The sequence below is a fragment of the Solanum stenotomum genome, chromosome 8, assembly GCF_019186545.1.
Source record: "Solanum stenotomum isolate F172 chromosome 8, ASM1918654v1, whole genome shotgun sequence".
In the NCBI taxonomy this organism is placed as follows: domain Eukaryota; kingdom Viridiplantae; phylum Streptophyta; class Magnoliopsida; order Solanales; family Solanaceae; genus Solanum; species Solanum stenotomum.
The window spans coordinates 1,305,964-1,322,669 of NC_064289.1; the positions used below are offsets into that span (position 1 = coordinate 1,305,964).

Sequence of the window (16,706 nt, forward strand, 5' to 3'; positions counted from 1 at the left end):
AAAAGGAGAGGGAAAAAGAAAACATTAAATTTGAAACATCTCCCAAATTAGGTCAGTGCCGGCGGCAAAAGACATCTCCCGGCCGGCGGCCGTTTTAGCCAAGTGACAACTCCGATCTAAACCAGCAGTAAAGTATGAGCAGCGCGCAATTATGCACATTGCTTGGGGAATTGGGATTCGAAGGTCCCGAATCACTTGATCCTGATAGTTTCGAGTGGCCTTTCCAGTACGACGACGCTCGACCTGTCCTCGAATGGCTTTGCTCCAGCCTTCGTCCTTCTAATGTCCTTTCCCCGTCTGAAGTCACACAGTGAAGTCTCTCTTTCGTTTTCTTTCTCTTAGTACATTCTGGATAATTGAATTTGTTTGGTTGTATAATTTAAGTTAAAATGCAATTTAGAATTCTATTTATTTGTGTATCGGAAGTTGTACTAAGTATCAAGCTTGTTGTTAAATTATTATTATTACTATTTTTTTTTTGATGTTACTAAGCAATGTCATTTGAGCTACAGTCCATGATTTCTTCTGTACTGTATACAGTTTTGTGTAAATTGGACGTCGCCGAAGATAAATGGGAATTTACAGTTCTATTTATTATATCGGATTCATTGGAAGCTGTATTATTTATCAGTTTATTGTGTTTTCTAATTTGCAAAGTTACTAAGCTGTGCAATTTTAAAGTCTTATGTTTAATCTTTTACATAATTGATCTAGTTGTGTGTGTAATTTAAATAGTGTCGGAAAACGTCTAGACATTCTATATGGAAGCTGTACTTACTTCCAACCTTGCAGTCGAATTTGTTTATATTCAATATTCAATGTCATTTCAATGTCTTCGACATAATTAATGGGTATGTAACATAATTGTGATTAGTTATGCTTTGGCTTTTAGTCCTCAATGAATAGGAGAATATCTGCAAGACTCCATCTTGTGTAGTGGACTTTCCTTCTCTTTGTTCTTTAGAACTATATTTTGGCTTGGACATTGGCCAAATGGCCATAGAAGCTTTAGGATATATTGGCTAGATGTAATTGATGCATTTATAGTTCAATGAGTTTACACAGTGATAATTGTGAGTTTTCTACTGATAAGCATTTTCAACTTTTATTATCTCTTTAGCTTGCTTAGGATTGAGGCGCAATAGTATTAGTTTTATTACCTCTTGAGCTTTCCTTTAGGAATTACTGAATGCTTTTCTTAGTTGCTAATATCTTTTAATTTAGTCTTATGGTCATGATCATTATTGTGTCCTATGTTTGTTTTCACTTATTTTTTTATCAAGACCTCTCTTGATAAAACTAGTCATATGAAAAGAGGAAAAAAGTAAAACTGGTCAATATGACTCTATCCTTGTTCTCAATCAGAACGCGAAATGTTTCAGTTGCTTGAAATGACATCTCTGGACAATATATTACTTATGGAATTCATCTTGACTTCACTATATTTGACTCTGTTTACTCTATCCTATCCTTCTAGACAAGTTTCTTTTCTTGCATCCGTCATAATTCTCTATTTCTATTGACCGGAACACGCTATTCATCCTTTTAATTATTATCTTCTCTTGTAACCTAGGTACCAGCATCTTTTACATGAGGAGAAGTTGTTGGAGGTACGTTGTCATACACCCCCACCCCACCCCACTCCACAACAAAAAGTAATTATAGCTGAGTGAAACTATCATTTCATATAAAAATAATTTGCTTCAGTCTGGTTGAAACCTCAAGAATTTGGTGGTATGGTTAAAGGTGCCTTCATGCCTCCTATTGGCATATCTGACAAATGCTGATATATATTCATTAGGGTGTTTGCATTAAGCATGCTCCTTTGCTCAATTGTTAAGAAAGGTTATACCTGTTTGTCAAGGTTTTTCCCCAGACCCCACTTGTGGGATTACACTGGGTATGTTGTTGTACTTCGGGTGCTTTTCAGAAGAGAGGAAAAAATTTCTGGAGGTTCTTTAAAGTTGCAAGATGAGTTGTAATATCTAGAACCATTACTATTGATAATTACTTATCATTTGTCAACCTTAAGATTTTTTTAACCTCATTATACGCTTTCATTGTATGTTTTTTGGGTTGTTGTTGTTTAGGGTGGGGTGGGTTGGTGGGGAACCACTCAACACAATGTATCTACTGTAGGTACTTATGCGTATATGCTTATGTTTATAATATATGTACATATAAATATTTTATTCACTAGTAGTTTTCATTTAATAAAAGTTGAAGATGTTTGCTATCAAGTCCTTCTTTATTCCTTCTTGCCGCTATGTGCATACAAACATCCTCATTTGTGCAATGAATTTGCAGGGAGACGATCTAGACTTTGCTTATAACAGCATTTCAGCCTTCTCAGTGAGGAGAGAAAACCAAGAGGCAGCTTTCGGAAGCGAAGAAGGATTGAAGGATATAAGGTGATGACTATTGTCTCTTAAATCTGTTGTTCTTTATTGCTAAACCTTTTCTAATCTATGTCAAAATTTGAGTGTGTATTAATGCTCAAAATTACATTGTTAACTTAATTCTAGTTTCTGAACGATTCACATTCACATTGTGATGTACCTATACTTTCATATCACTGATCCAGCATTGTATTTAGTCATGATATAACAGTAAGTTAAATAATTCTTAAAGAAATTAGTTAAACATGCCTTTTATCTCAGCTACACTTTTTCTCGTGGTCTGTTTCTCTTTTCCTTATTTTTGAGACTTTCTGTGCTCCCAATCAATACCTTCATTTGGATACACTAAGCAAAATCTCTCAGATTGCGGGAGTTAGCAGACCCTTAGAAACAGTTATCTATGAGTTCACACCTCAGATGTTATGTTGTGTTTCTGGAAATATTGTGAATGATGCATCAGGGATTTGATCATAGGTATTTGAAGCCCAGTCTTCTCGTCCTTACCTCGAATGCAACAACAGTAGTTTATATTTCCCCATTGATCTGATCAATCATCAGTTCTGGATTATCTTTATTCCATAATTAGAAACTGCATATGAAGAGGCAACTTAGATGCCAGAGAGTTGATGAAGGCAATTTTGTGTGCACAAGAAGATGATGTATCTCTCTCTGAATTCTATTTTTTGGAAATAAATAAACCATTAACATTCTTAGAACCTTATCTTTGCTCCTTTGTATATTAAAATGAATTGGTCTCAGAGTAATTTGTTTTTACATTTGCTCTGCTTTTCTGTGATATTGATGGTTTGCTTAATCATCAGAGATGCAACTTTAGCATTAAAAGCTGAAGAATTGGAGTTGCAGAAACAGCTGAGACGATTGCAGTCTCAATATGATATGCTCACTGGGCAGGCTTCTACATTGATTCAGGGAAAAAGGGCTCGAGTTGCAGCAACTTCTATTCATAATGGACAGCAGGCTACCACAGATGATAGCCTTTCAGCTAGGAATTTAGAGGTATGCCAGTTAAATGCAACTTATTTCATCTTATTTGCATAATTTACACGCAGTCTATACAAAAAGTATCATCTCCAATTATGGTAAATGTAAGGTTGCTATTGATGGTAAATCAGTTAATGTGGGATATTTTAAAGACAGTGAGGCCTGGTGATATGTAGGCAGCTTAACTGTAAACTCTTCTTTTGCTTTACCTGCAACTCGACCAAACAAAGCTTGAATGCTATTTTGACGGCAGACAATTTGGGAAGAGGATCAGAATATTAATAATCTTGGCTTGTTTAAGTGGTAGATTGAAGATGTCAATCTGACAACTGGTTTGACATCTGGTTTGTGGTTTTCATCTTCTTTGGCTTTGTTATCTGATGATTATTTATTTAAGATGCTAAAACTCCTTCAGGCAGATTAAACATGCGGGAGATCAGGTGAGAGGTAGAAGCAAACATGGAATGTAGCACCTTCAAGTGTTTTTAGGATAATCTGGAAACGGATAAGCGGATTGACCTTTGAAAGGGAAATAAAATATCCACTTGAAGGATTTGAAGTGTGTTTGGAAGATCAAGAGTTCTTTACTATTACATATAAAACTTTCCCAATGTATGGATGCTTGGATCAAATAATTAGAGGGCTTGAGCCTTGTATAGCGTTGTAGCAATTCCATTTGGCACTTTTCTGGCGCATTCTTTTGGGTAACCTACTTCATCAATGTCAATTATTTTTGTTAATGCACCAGATAAGTATTGAGCAAAGTAACATAAAATAAATTCTTCCGGAACAAGTGTTTGTCGTTGAATTACATAAACTCTTAGCTCTTCTATTTATCATTGAAGTTTGTCTTTACATCATATCTGAAGGTGTTGATTAACCAGCTGTGCTATGTTTATGGCCATAATGATCAAAATTTGTATTTTGCATCAGTGGAATGCTTTTAGGAATTCATTACGCTGCACTATTTTCCATTTTTGTAATGTTTAGCACATTAAATGGCTGCATGCCTCTTTGCCTATATTTTTGCTATTTCCATTTTTGTAATGTTAGCACATTAACATGTCTGTTTCAGATTGCCCCTTTACATATTAGGCCACCTGTTATTAGCGTATACTTTGGGCTGGTTTTGGCAGCATGAATGTTATCTAGCTTTTTCGGGTAAAGAAGATACTCTTCGCTAAAAAGTTCAGTCATTGTAAAGGCATTCTGAAATTCTTATTACCTCTCCATAATCCATATCTTAGCAAATACATCCACTAAAGAAACTTGCTGTGAAAGGTCCACTCTCCAAGTTGAAGGCATCCTATATTTATTGTCTCAACAATTCTGGTTTGCCAGTGAGCATAATATATACTTCTGATGGGAAATGTACATATATTGATACTGTGTAAAATTTTTAATGGTTTCCTAAAATGCTTCACTATACATAGATGAATGCAGTTCTTGGAAGGATGGCTTCTACTGCGCAAGAGTTGGCACACTATCATTCAGGGGATGGTACGTCCATTTTTTTCTTATGACTATTTCAGAAAATTTCTCTTGTTGCTTAAAGGGTATTTGTGGTGAATATATTAATTAGAAGGTTTTCTATTGCTTTGGTTTGGATGTCAAAACTCACACTCCCAGAGAGATCTTTTGTAAGATCTAATTCTTACGATGTACATAATGACTACTAAGATTCTCCAGAAAAAGATGGGATTATGCTTTTTCAAGAAGAGTGCTGGTTGCTGCTTTGCTTTCAAAAATGATGTGATTGTGCACATATTTTGTGTATACTCTATAAATATGCTGCATATTTCAATCAGACTAGCTGTAACAGTCTATTGCTTAGCTCACTTGGACGTCTAGGTTCCAACATTAGCAGGTCAAATGAGAATCTGAATTGAGAAAATTCTGTTTTCCTTTCTGTGCTATACCCCCAGACCCCACCTCAGGGACTATACTGGGTATGTTGTTGTTATCTATTTCTTTTTACTATTGTGACTATTTCCTTGATATTTCAGATTCTTTTGTATTGTAGAAGATGGAATATACCTTTATTACTCGGACTTCCACGCATATCTGCTGGCAGATGCATCTTGTGTAAAGGAGTTAAATCAATGGTTTACCAAGCATCTAGATACAGTACGTTTGGAATATTTTTATTTTACTTGGTTCTTTCCCTTGTGAACATTTTTATCTTCTTAACGTTGGTAATATCACGTATATTTGGAGACTCATCAAACCTTAGACATAGGACTTGGGTTGTGGAAGCAACATAAAAGTTAAAGCTTGCACACAATTTTGGTATAATGCGTAACTGTGAACTGATTTTGCTTAGTGTTGATCCATGAATACTTGTTGCTTTTACCTGCTCATTAATCCATGAATACTTGTTGCTTTTTACCTGTTCATTAATCCATGAATATTTGTTGCTTTTTACCTGTTCATTAATCCATGAATTCTTTTAGGTTTAACTTACATAGCGCTAAAAAGGTCACTGTAATCTGATCATTGAATTGTAAACCTCTAAAGTATCAATTTCTTCCTTGGAGCTTCTCTTATTTTTAAGATAGAATTTTTGAAATGAGCCAATAAGTATTATATGATCTTGTTTTGAGTTTATCTTTAATGTTGAGTTTTTTCTCTTCAGCTCTACGAATATAGGAAGGCTTACTGTGGGACTTGTGTTTCTTGCTGTATAGCACATGATATGCAATCTTACTTTTTAGATGCTGAATTTTATAGTGGCTATGCATATGCAATACCGTAGATGAGTAGGGCTTAGGATGACCAGTCTGTACCCTTTCTGCCAACCTTGAAAATGTCCCTTTGCCTGGCCAATGCCCTGACCTGTCCCATATAATCTGCTCTTCTAGAATATCTTGGCTTCCAATGGCTAAAAATTTTGTGCATTTATGGTACAACTTGATTTTAGGATCCATCTGATTGGTTGCTGAGGATGCTAAGTCAAGTACTCAAGTTTTTACCTAAATGACATATCAAATATTTTACTTTTTAGTGGGCGTGGCCTTAGGATTGGCAGGCACGTGTTGTCCAGCCAACTATTACAATGTTCATCTACATAGCTGAAAATTTTGGCCCTTCCCATCTAATCTGCACTTTCCAGATCTATTTTATAGAATTTCAGTGTGTTGACTTTCCTATTACTGGTTTATTGTGGTTTAGGGTCCCTACAGATTAGTTGCAGAGGAGGGGAGGTCAAAATGTTCATGGGTTAGCCTCAATGACATATCAAACGTTTTACTACGAGGTATTTACATTCATACACCACCTTTCACATCAGTTCTTTTCTGCAAGTCGGGTATATGTTTGTATCTGGATTTGCTCGTGTACTTATTGACGGAGAGATTTCTTCTCCTAAGAATTGGAGAAATCTTCCTGGCTATTGTGTGTGGTTGTTAGGTTGATTTGTAAATATTTTTCATTGTGACATGGCAGATCTGGAAAAGTCTCACCACCCACCTGTTTCTGAATTGCAATGCCTTCGCTCCATGTATGCACCATGTCTTTTACTTTAATCTTAGCAATTTATGTTTCTAATCAGAAGTGCAAAGATGTCTTATCTGGACAATATGTATAGGAGTTCACTTTGTGTTTTCATGTTTCTTAACTTTTTATGTTACCTATTTCCTATCGAATGTTTTGGCTTTTATTGGGATATATCCTAATATTTCGTGACATTCCTGAAACAGGATGCCTGGCCATCTACATTAATTGTCATAACATCAGAAGTTGAAGAGATTTACTTTTGTGGTTCCTATAGTATATAAGAACATTAGAATTTAAACTACTTTGAAATACTTCCCCTGTATGTCAATCATGAATCATCACTGAGAAATTGTCAACACAGCTTCATGGTTGCCCTTCTTTGTGATAGATTTGTTCCAAGGGAGACGCAATGGATAGTAGCTCAAGTTGAGAATGCTAAGCAACAAGCTATTCTTACTGCATTCAAGGGTCAAGTGACATCAGATGAGGCTCACATTCATCTGGACCTTCATTCTCTTCGGTAGATGTCATCTACACTCTTCTGCACCTAAAACTGATATATTTTTTGCTGTTCGTGTTCATGGTGTATTCTCTATTTGGATTATTGCATTATGATTAGTGACATATGGTCATTCTATGAGGCTATGTTGCTTGCCATATGAATGGTTTTGTATCTCTAAGGGGTAACAGGTTGACATCACATCTTAGAAGTGTGCCATTCTTTTTGTAATGGACTAAGAAGGAAATTGTGTCACATAAACATAGTGTTTACTAGTCCATTTTTGTTTAAACCTGCTCTAAAACTCGATTTTTGCTTGAGCCGAGGGTCTATCGGTAACCGCCTCTCTACTCCACAAAGGTAGGGGTAAGTCTGCATACACCCCACCCTCCTTAGATCCCACTTATTTGACTACACTGGGAATGTTGTTGTAGTAAACATAAACGGGAATAGTAGGAGTATCAAGGATTGTGATCATATCAAGACACTATATGGAAATTTTCATGTTTCACTTCTACAAAATGATCGGTGAGTTCCAATTAAACTCAAGTCCCACCACCCCCTTCCCCCCAAATCCCTCTCTCCAAAAAAATTAAAGAAGGAAGAAAATCCTTTGAAACTGGAACTGGGTGTACTTAGAAGGTTAAGAAGCATCATTTTGTTCTACAGATCTTGCATTCTTAGTTATTTACTTATTTTACATTGCTTACGTAATCCCGAAAAAAAATTTGACGTCTGAATTGTCATTGCGTATCATTTGTTGTTCTATACATTAACTATCACATTTGTGCAGTAGAATACAAGCTTCTATCTACGGGGAAGTGATTGAGAAATCTCTTTGCAGTATCTATCATAGTTGCATTACAATTTCCCTATAACGAGGAGTAGATGGAAAGACTTCCAATTGTAAATATGCATTGGAAGCTAGTTCTTTTCTTTTTGTGACAGCCCCAAATAGTTCTTATTTTGGAATATTGTGGAATGTACTTATCTACAATCTGTTGATAAACTTTGTAGTTGTCGGTATCTCTTTATTTAATGATACTCTGCCGTTTAGTAAACATTGTTTTTCTAAAAATGAATGTTATATCCTTACTTGTGGGCTACTTTTATCATTAAATTCTTTATCTCTTTGCAGGAGAAAACATGCTGAACTAGTTGGAGAAATCTCAATTTTATATCGCAAAGAAGAGAAGTTATTATCCGAGGTTTGTCTAGCACTTTTGGATTATCTCTTCTGTTCGAATTCCAGCTATTAATTACTTAGTCTGTTAGTCATGAAACAAGAGAAGATGTCAGGTAGCACCCTTAGAGATAGAGTTATCATATTGTTGATTAGGTGATGCTTCAATATCAGCTGAGGTGATCGATTCAGAATGAACAGACATATTTTAAATTTCAAGACAACTTCAAGAACTCTTTGATGTCTTTTAATTTTGATGTCAAAGCTGGGCATATTACCTACTGCAGTTCTTTTTTCAGACTATTCCTGATCTTTGTTTGGAGCTGGCTCAGCTACAAGACACATACATCTTGGAAGGTAATAATATTGTCGTCTGACCATGTGATCTTAAAATTTTAGTTAGCATATATTTTTTTGTTGAATTCTATTTCTTGTGGACTATGTAGGAGACTATGATCTAAAGGTCATGCGCCAAGAATTCTACATTAACCGGCAAAAAAGGGTATGTGTAAGACAGGGTGATGTGTTTCCTATACAGTTCTTTTTCTTTATTTCTTCTACTAACAACCATCATAAGGAGCAGATATTAATTGCTCGCTTTTGCTTATTTGGCATGCAGCATTTTCTAATTTAGTACATTGATGCTTAGAAATTCTTGTAATTCTTACTTAATTATGGTTTCTCTGCAGTTCATAAATCATCTAATTAATCATGTTTCAAGACATCAATTTCTGAAAGTAGCATGTCAGTTGGAAAAAAAGACCATGCTTGGGACATTTTCATTGCTTAAAGTTATTGAGTCTGAGCTGCATGGATACCTGTCAGCAACAAAAAGCAGAGTGGTAAGTATATGCGTAGAATGAGTCATGTCACAAGACTTGAATTGAACTTGAAGAACCTTCACCAAGCTTGTCCCTTCTCCTCCTTTTTAAGCCTTATTCAACTTTCCATACTTAATTTCCTTAGCCATCCAAACATCTTTTTACTTTCATAAATTGAACGATTAAAGAGATGAAGCTGGAATTTGGTTTTAAAATTTTATTTGCAATAAAAATGACGTGTTGTGTGGGTCTTAAAATTTGACATTTATGGAACAATTTAAAATGTAGCTGAAGATAGTTGAATAGATACAAAGGATTCTTTTAGATGACCCCAATTAATTTGGGGTTGAGGATTGTCAGCTGGTGTGGTTGATTGAAGTGCTTGATTTTTCGTAAGAATCTTGGGAAGTCAAGGTGGTGTTACCGGTTGATGCATCTTTAAGAGGCAGTGTAGGACGCGATTGAAATATGGACACAGGATGGTTATACCTTTGAGGCCTCTTAAAAGAAAATTTCCATCTTTAATTGGGACGTAGGAGTACAATAGTTATCTTTGCTTTCTTAGTTGTTCACTCATGCAACTTTTTTCTTTTTAGGGTCAATGCATGGCACTGATCCAAGCTGCATCTGATGTTCAAGAACAAGGAGCAGTGGATGATCACGACACATTTCTTCATGGCATCAGAGACCTTTTAAGTTTATATTCAAGTAATGGATTTGGACATTGAAATATTACTTCACTATTTCTGGGTTATTATTCATACTAATTAATTTTTCAGATATCCAAGCTGGTCCATCAACATATGTATCGGCACCTGGCATTGTTCAACAGATATCAAGCCTTCATTCAGATCTAATGTCTTTGCAATATGACCTTGAACACACTCTTCCTCAGGATAGAGATCAATGTATAAATAGACTGTAAGTTCTTATTTCTGTCGAATTATACCAGTTTCTATATAACTCCTCTCCCGTATTCTGACAATATTAATCATATTGGGAAGAGCTTTGAAGCTTTAGAATAAGATCTCTACACAGTACGCTCTTACATGGACCTATATAGCGCTGCCAACGCAATGGTTTATCCATGTTTTTATATCGTTTTTTATCTTAAGTGAACACCAACTTATCACCATGTGTAGTCCTTGTTAAGAATATGTCTCAGGATATTGCAGAAATAAAACAGTTAGCTATTTTAGGGTTTTTAAATTATGTTATCAGAGTCTTATGTGACTTGAATTTAGAAGTTAGTTCGTTTTATTTGTTATTTGAATTTTACTGATAAGTTAGTAACATATTTTTCTATAAATATTGGTCTCTGAATTATTAATAAAATAATTCACTTTGACAATACTGCAGTAGTTTTTCTCTCCAAGTTTTTATCTGTTATTTTCTTAATTTCTATATTAAAAACCAACAGTTCTGATGAATCAGTGTTGAGACGGAAAATGAAAACCATCAAATAGTAGTTTTGTCTGCCTATTGATCTGTTTCTAGGTCATTATAATTGTATAAGGTGTCTCTTTCTTCTTCTTTTTTTGTGACAAGTGGTCAGCTATGTCTTCATTTACAAGTGATGACTTGCTGGAACTACAAGGGCCTGTAACTAGGATCCAGTCAACATATTTTAGTTTCCTTGGATGTAGCTGTGAAGTGTCTTGAAAGATTCGTGAGGATGTGTTTGTAGTAATTGTTCATGGAAGATGGGAGTTTTGGACCGGATAGTTTTTAAGAGAACTGTGTTGAAATCTCTTGGGGCTGGTTATATACTGGAATCTCTTTAAAAGTTACTTTAGATCACCATGTAGCAAGGGTGGCTAAGAATCACCCCGTTTTGCATAAACCATATTTCTTTTACCTTTCATGATCTGTTTTGTAGGTTGAGGTCTCCCTGTTTAATTTATACTTCAAACAAATATATGTTATCTGAATTCCGAGTTTGCTTTTGCTTTTATTTACTCTGCACGGACTTGTACTCCTTTATGGCATTTCATTAATTTAAAATCAGTACTGATGGGGATTTGAGATGTAAAACTGTCATGGTGTGAAAACAACTTATACCTTTCTTACGTCATAAATTAGGTGCACTCTTCTTCAAAGTTTGCAGCAGCTATTGTTTGCTTCATCAACAACTGCTCAACCAATTTTAACACCTCAGGTATATTATTTGCCATTATGCCCTTGGTTTCTGTAAATATTTGTCTTTTCCCCCTCTTTCTATATGCTCAAAGGCTTTCGAGGTTTATATACCTTGCTTTTTAATAGGAGTATCTGTTTACTTAACGTAGGAGTTTTTTCGCTCTGCCTTTCCATAATGTATGGGTCATAATTGAGTGCCCCTTTTCTTTTGGTGGACTGATGTACCACAGTCTTTTGTTTCCTGGAAAAACATATCTTCTTGATTGCTTAGCTTACCTCACTCTTTTGAGTTATATGAATAGTCACATAAGTTATAATGCTCATTTTGGGTGCAAAAGTTGTGGATGGTTGCTCGCTGAGCACTTCAGTCCCTTCTGTTTAATTTGAATATTTTATTCTTACTTCTCATTTATGTCCTTCCCTGTATAGACACTAATGAAGCAGCTAGCAACATTGGAAGACTATAATAAGAACCTATCTCGTGCCATTGAAGGCGTGAGCCGTGAGCACTTGAAGAAGAAACATGTAAGCTTTCAGCTCAAGTCTTCTTAATTTTGCCCCTTAGTAGACACCATCTCTAATTTCTGGTGCCGTTCTGTTTCTCAAATTGTTCCTCTGTACTTGTTATGGTATTAGACACGTTATCACTCTTTTTATGCTGTATATTTCTTGAAGATGGAAACTAATAAATGATATCCTCATCATAAAACAGATTTACAAACATCAAAAAGAAGAGAGACGAGTTTTTGTTGATTTCTTCTGCTACCCTGAGCGCTTATGAAACAAGTCATGGAACTTGCTGCAAGTGTTGGAGATTTGCAATCTTCATTGGTGCTCTTCTTTGTATATTTTGCTTTGTACGTAGTTTCTTCATTTCTGATGTATTTTGTGCATGTATGTAGCCCTGTTTCTTCTTTTCTATTTTCAGTTCAATATTTTCATGAATACTTTTGGAAGGTCCAATCCCATCCTAGTATCATTACTAAACATGTGCCGTGCTCTAATTATCTTATATGCGTGTCTTGAAAGATTAATTTTGAGATTAGAAGGAATATTAACATTTTTTTACCAACATATAGTATAAATACATATTACTACTTATCTACGCTATTTTTTTCAGTGAATTGACACCCCTCGAGCCACCACTATTGATATTTACTGATAAATTTGGAAAAAGGAACTTGGTATATTAAAGTAAACATAGTTATCAAACGCAAACATGTTATATGTGGACCATATTCTAAATATTATCCTTACTTGTTTGAAGTTAAAATATGCGTTCTCATGTTATCCAAAGTTGTGAACAATTTTCTCAAACAAATTATGTATGTTTTACTCCTTCATGCCTTCTAAACTAATAATAGTAACTCATTAGCTAAGATCAAGTACAAAATGTAAAATTCTTTGTAAGAGTTTTGGTGTGTAACTAATAGTTTCCGATTTAGAGAGGTGCTTATGTCCTTTTTTTTTGAGGAAATATTTGTTGCATTGATAATGTGAAGAGGTCCAGATTATTATGTCACTTGAATAGTGTTAAATATTTGTCTTGATTTATATCTTCACTTCCTCTTTTGTCAATTAATGTTGTTTTTATTGCTTCTTTTGTTAAATCATTCTTTACACTCTAGAGCCTTTTAAATCCACCTTTAATTTCAGTGTAATCTAGTAAAGATGCAAAAGTAAATAAGTATCTGTTGGCTGTACGAAAAGTAAAATCCCTTCGATTAAAAGATAAAAGCAATTAAACTCCTGTTTGGACCTTTGATCTGATCTTAAAATTTATGTGAAATCTTCCTGTTATGATCAAAAGAAAGAAGAGAAAAGCCTCTAGGGCAAGTATAAAGATATTTCCAATAAGATGATAAATACACTTTAGATTAATTGGGACTTTTTAAGTATTGATAATTAATCACACAACAAAGTAAAAAAGATCTAACAATAAAAATTAAAAATGGCACAAGAAGGCTTCTTGTTTTTTCTCATAAAAGTAATACTACAAGCTTCTAATCCCAACTTCCCATACAATTCCTCATAATTTTATAAATTACAAAAGCCAACACCACTAGTATTGTCCTACTAAAGACATCAACATATACCTCCAAGAAGAAACTTACTGTTTACAAAAGAGAATAAAAGGGAAGTCTCCTCTATTGTACCATATGACAATAATAATGATATATTTATCTTCTTAAGATGACCAACGTTCCATATCTTTCTTCTTCATTTTTGGCCATTTTTTTACTGATTTAAACCCCAAAAAACACTTCAAACATCTCTATAGTAAATAGCATATACTAACACACATCTTCTCTTATGTGCATTTGCTTTAAATTTAACAAGCACAAGTTGGCATCAAGCAGCTTGATATGAATCCTCAGATGCCTTTCTGCAATGAGTTTAAATATACGAAGAAATAAAAAGAAATTCAACATCTGCTATATACAATCTATAAAAGAGATAAATTGATCTTATGTATACATGTAATTTTCCGATGAAAAAATTCGAGTCACCTCTATGGGAGAATGTTACATTTTGTAAACTCAAAAAAAGATTTTTTTCTAACTTTGTTTTTTTATATATAAATGAGGTTGTCTTAATAATTGAACTTTTAACTAGTAGAGCAATTAAAATCGTTAAAATAAAGGCACCAAAAAGTAATTAACTTTAACTACTAGTCTACCACTCTCCAGTCTCTTTTTATTATTATTATTATTATCCTTTGTCAAAAAGATTAGCAGTTTAATTAAGTAGTGTCCCTTCAGATGTGACACTAGAAAAGAAGAGTGATCATTTTGCCTATTATTGGTCCACACAGAAAGTCCCATTCTTTATGGTACATGAATGGGTAAATAATTTTATAGTATATTTGAATAAAATAAAAAATAAGCCTAGAACTTTCTAACTTATAGTATGAGTTTTTTCTAATAAGTCATAAATTATTAGTAAAACTATTGAATTTTGCCGACCCATAGCCAATAGTCTCACTCCACCAGAAGTCAAAAGGCATTTGAACAACTTATAAATGGAATTAACTTAAATAGTCATCCATCCAACCGCTAAAAGAAATAGATGTACCATTTTAGACTTGGGGTAGAGCAAGTCCGGGGAAATCTTGTAAAGATCTTCATCAACAGGCTTTCTGGGCACTGTTGTAACTGGAGAAAGAGCAACAACATGCCTTGGGGATTCTTTCTCACAATTGTCACACATCACCCATGCCTCTTTTCTTCCTTCTTTGTAACTTCCTTTTTTCTGCACACATTTTCACTGAATATTTGCCAAGTCCTTGTGATCAGAAATGTGGTTCTATGATCTCATTTCTGAAGATGTCGTTTTCAGGGTATGTGTGTCAAATAGAAATGAACTTGAGAGCTATGCTATTTTATATATGAATTTTGAGCTAACATTTGACAAGGTCTTCCAATTTCAACGTACATTATCCTATTATAGCGTCATTCTAATGTCTTGCACTTTCAAACTGAGACTGCTCTATAGGATGGAATAGATTTCTATTTGTAAAATTGAACAGTATGTAGAATGCACGAGCAAAGTTAGACTTGTTCTATGCCCCTTTGCTTTTTCACAAGCCAATTGTATCTCTGGGTCATTGATTTAGGGGCATTATCAGTCCTATCTTCAATGACTTAGCATATTACATTCTCTGAGATTGTGTTGCCGTGATTAGGAAGTTGACATAGATAGTATCATACTAATCAAAGCATGATTACCATGAGTCATGTGAATTGTGCGAGAGTGACTTTCTTTTTGTTATTGCTCTTTGATGGGTGTTGTTCACTTTCAAGCCTGCCATTATAGTGGTTAATGCCCTATATTTCTCTCAGTTATCCTGCAATATGATCGATGAGAAATTCTTTTTGCTGAATATTGAAAAAGGTAATTGGTGATCCTCACAGTCCTTCCTTGAATACAAACTTTTTTCACTTTTCATCATCTATTACTTCTCAGCACCCTCGCATGTGGATTGTCACATGTGCTGATGTTCTCAAAATGTTGATGTGTGTTATATTAGTGGCAAGGATTTAACTTATTTAAGTTAAAATTGCAAAAGTTATTTATGTTTTTACTATAGATTGCAAAGGATTGCCGGTTGTTATAGGTAGTTTATCATCCTTTGAGGCATGTTACTAGTCTAAGCTTTGCTATAGGAACTTACATGTAAATGGCTTTTTAAGTGTCTTGATAGTATAAAAGTTCATTACACTATATGTGCATGAAAGTTTTAAGTATAGTGGCAATAAGTAATTGTGCTTTATGCCTTGGTGGATTTGAAATAGTACATGTTTATAGGCACAGAACACATGCTCTTACAACGCGCCTAAACAGATCCCCGAGAGTATTCTAGAAGAATTTTGATTCTACTTCTTTCCTTACTCTCACTACTGTATTTTCTTTTTCATAAAGTACTTTGATTTGTTGTACGTGAGTTGAGGGTCTTTCACAAACCACTTCTTTAATCTCTATCTCGTGGAGGTAGGAAGTAAGGTCTGCATACACTTTATCCTCTCCAAACCTAACTTGTTGGATTATATTGGTATGTTGTTTGTCTAGATAGTGCTGTTTCCCTACTCTATTTTGCGACCTTATCCCATAGAACTTTTCACCAACAATGCTAGCTTGGGATTGTAAATGAGCTGCTACTGCAACACAGGCTTCTATGGTAATTCTGCTGAGACATTCTGTAATTTGAATTGATCATGGAGTGAGAAGAACCACAAGGTCTCAACTTCAAATTCCGGTGGAGACAAAATGTTATGCTCAAACTTGGAGGATATAATTATCCGATACCTCTACGTTGGTGTGCAAAGCTGGTCTGGATACCAATGTTCTGAAGAAAAGATGTTGCATTTTGGTTTGCAAACTTGAAAAATGTAGATTAGTGTTTATCCGTGCTGGTGCTCATAAGAACCTGACCCGACATTTTCTAATGCCTTCACTATTTTTTTTCTTATTAACTCGAATTGAAGTTTGAATATATTGAAATATCAAACATATAGAACTAAAAGTGGATTTTAGCTCAAAATACCTGAGATAAATGTGAGGAAAAAGAAAGTATAATATCAAAAGAAATGATTTGTGCTCCACATTTGACTGATATTACGGGATATTAAGTACCATGTAATGTTGTTAATTGATAGTATGACATGGGA

At 34.6% G+C, this 16,706-nt stretch overlaps 1 protein-coding gene across 2 annotated transcripts; it reads left to right on the forward strand.

Annotated features, from left to right (window-relative positions):
* On the forward strand, positions 1–16,420 carry LOC125872774 (AUGMIN subunit 3-like). Of its 2 annotated transcripts, XR_007447157.1 has the most exons (19): positions 1–310; positions 1,574–1,610; positions 2,308–2,411; positions 3,221–3,416; positions 4,835–4,901; positions 5,425–5,528; positions 6,573–6,657; positions 6,846–6,900; positions 7,285–7,416; positions 8,534–8,603; positions 8,878–8,935; positions 9,025–9,080; positions 9,268–9,420; positions 9,996–10,107; positions 10,179–10,320; positions 11,482–11,557; positions 11,968–12,063; positions 12,251–12,369; positions 16,208–16,420. XR_007447157.1 is itself a non-coding variant. In XM_049553564.1 (18 exons), the coding sequence occupies exons 1-18, from the start codon at positions 135–137 to the stop codon at positions 12,317–12,319; spliced, it is 1,788 nt and encodes a 595-aa protein (XP_049409521.1). In that variant the 5' UTR covers positions 1–134; the 3' UTR covers positions 12,320–12,562. The 2 variants fall into 2 exon arrangements, 1 of the variants encoding a protein (XP_049409521.1); XM_049553564.1 differs by lacking the exon at positions 16,208–16,420 and having other exon boundaries at positions 12,251–12,562.
* Positions 16,421–16,706: the final 286 nt, after the last annotated feature.

Excerpts from the sequence above, each read along its gene's own strand:
- LOC125872774 (XM_049553564.1), top strand. The coding sequence starts at position 135 with ATGAGCAGCGCGCAATTATGCACATTGCTTGGGGAATTGGGATTCGAA. Across the intron at positions 311-1,573 it reads TCCCCGTCTGAAGTCACACA|GTACCAGCATCTTTTACATG; the intron begins GTGAAGTCTCTC and ends CTTGTAACCTAG. Across the intron at positions 4,902-5,424 it reads ACACTATCATTCAGGGGATG|AAGATGGAATATACCTTTAT; the intron begins GTACGTCCATTT and ends TTTGTATTGTAG.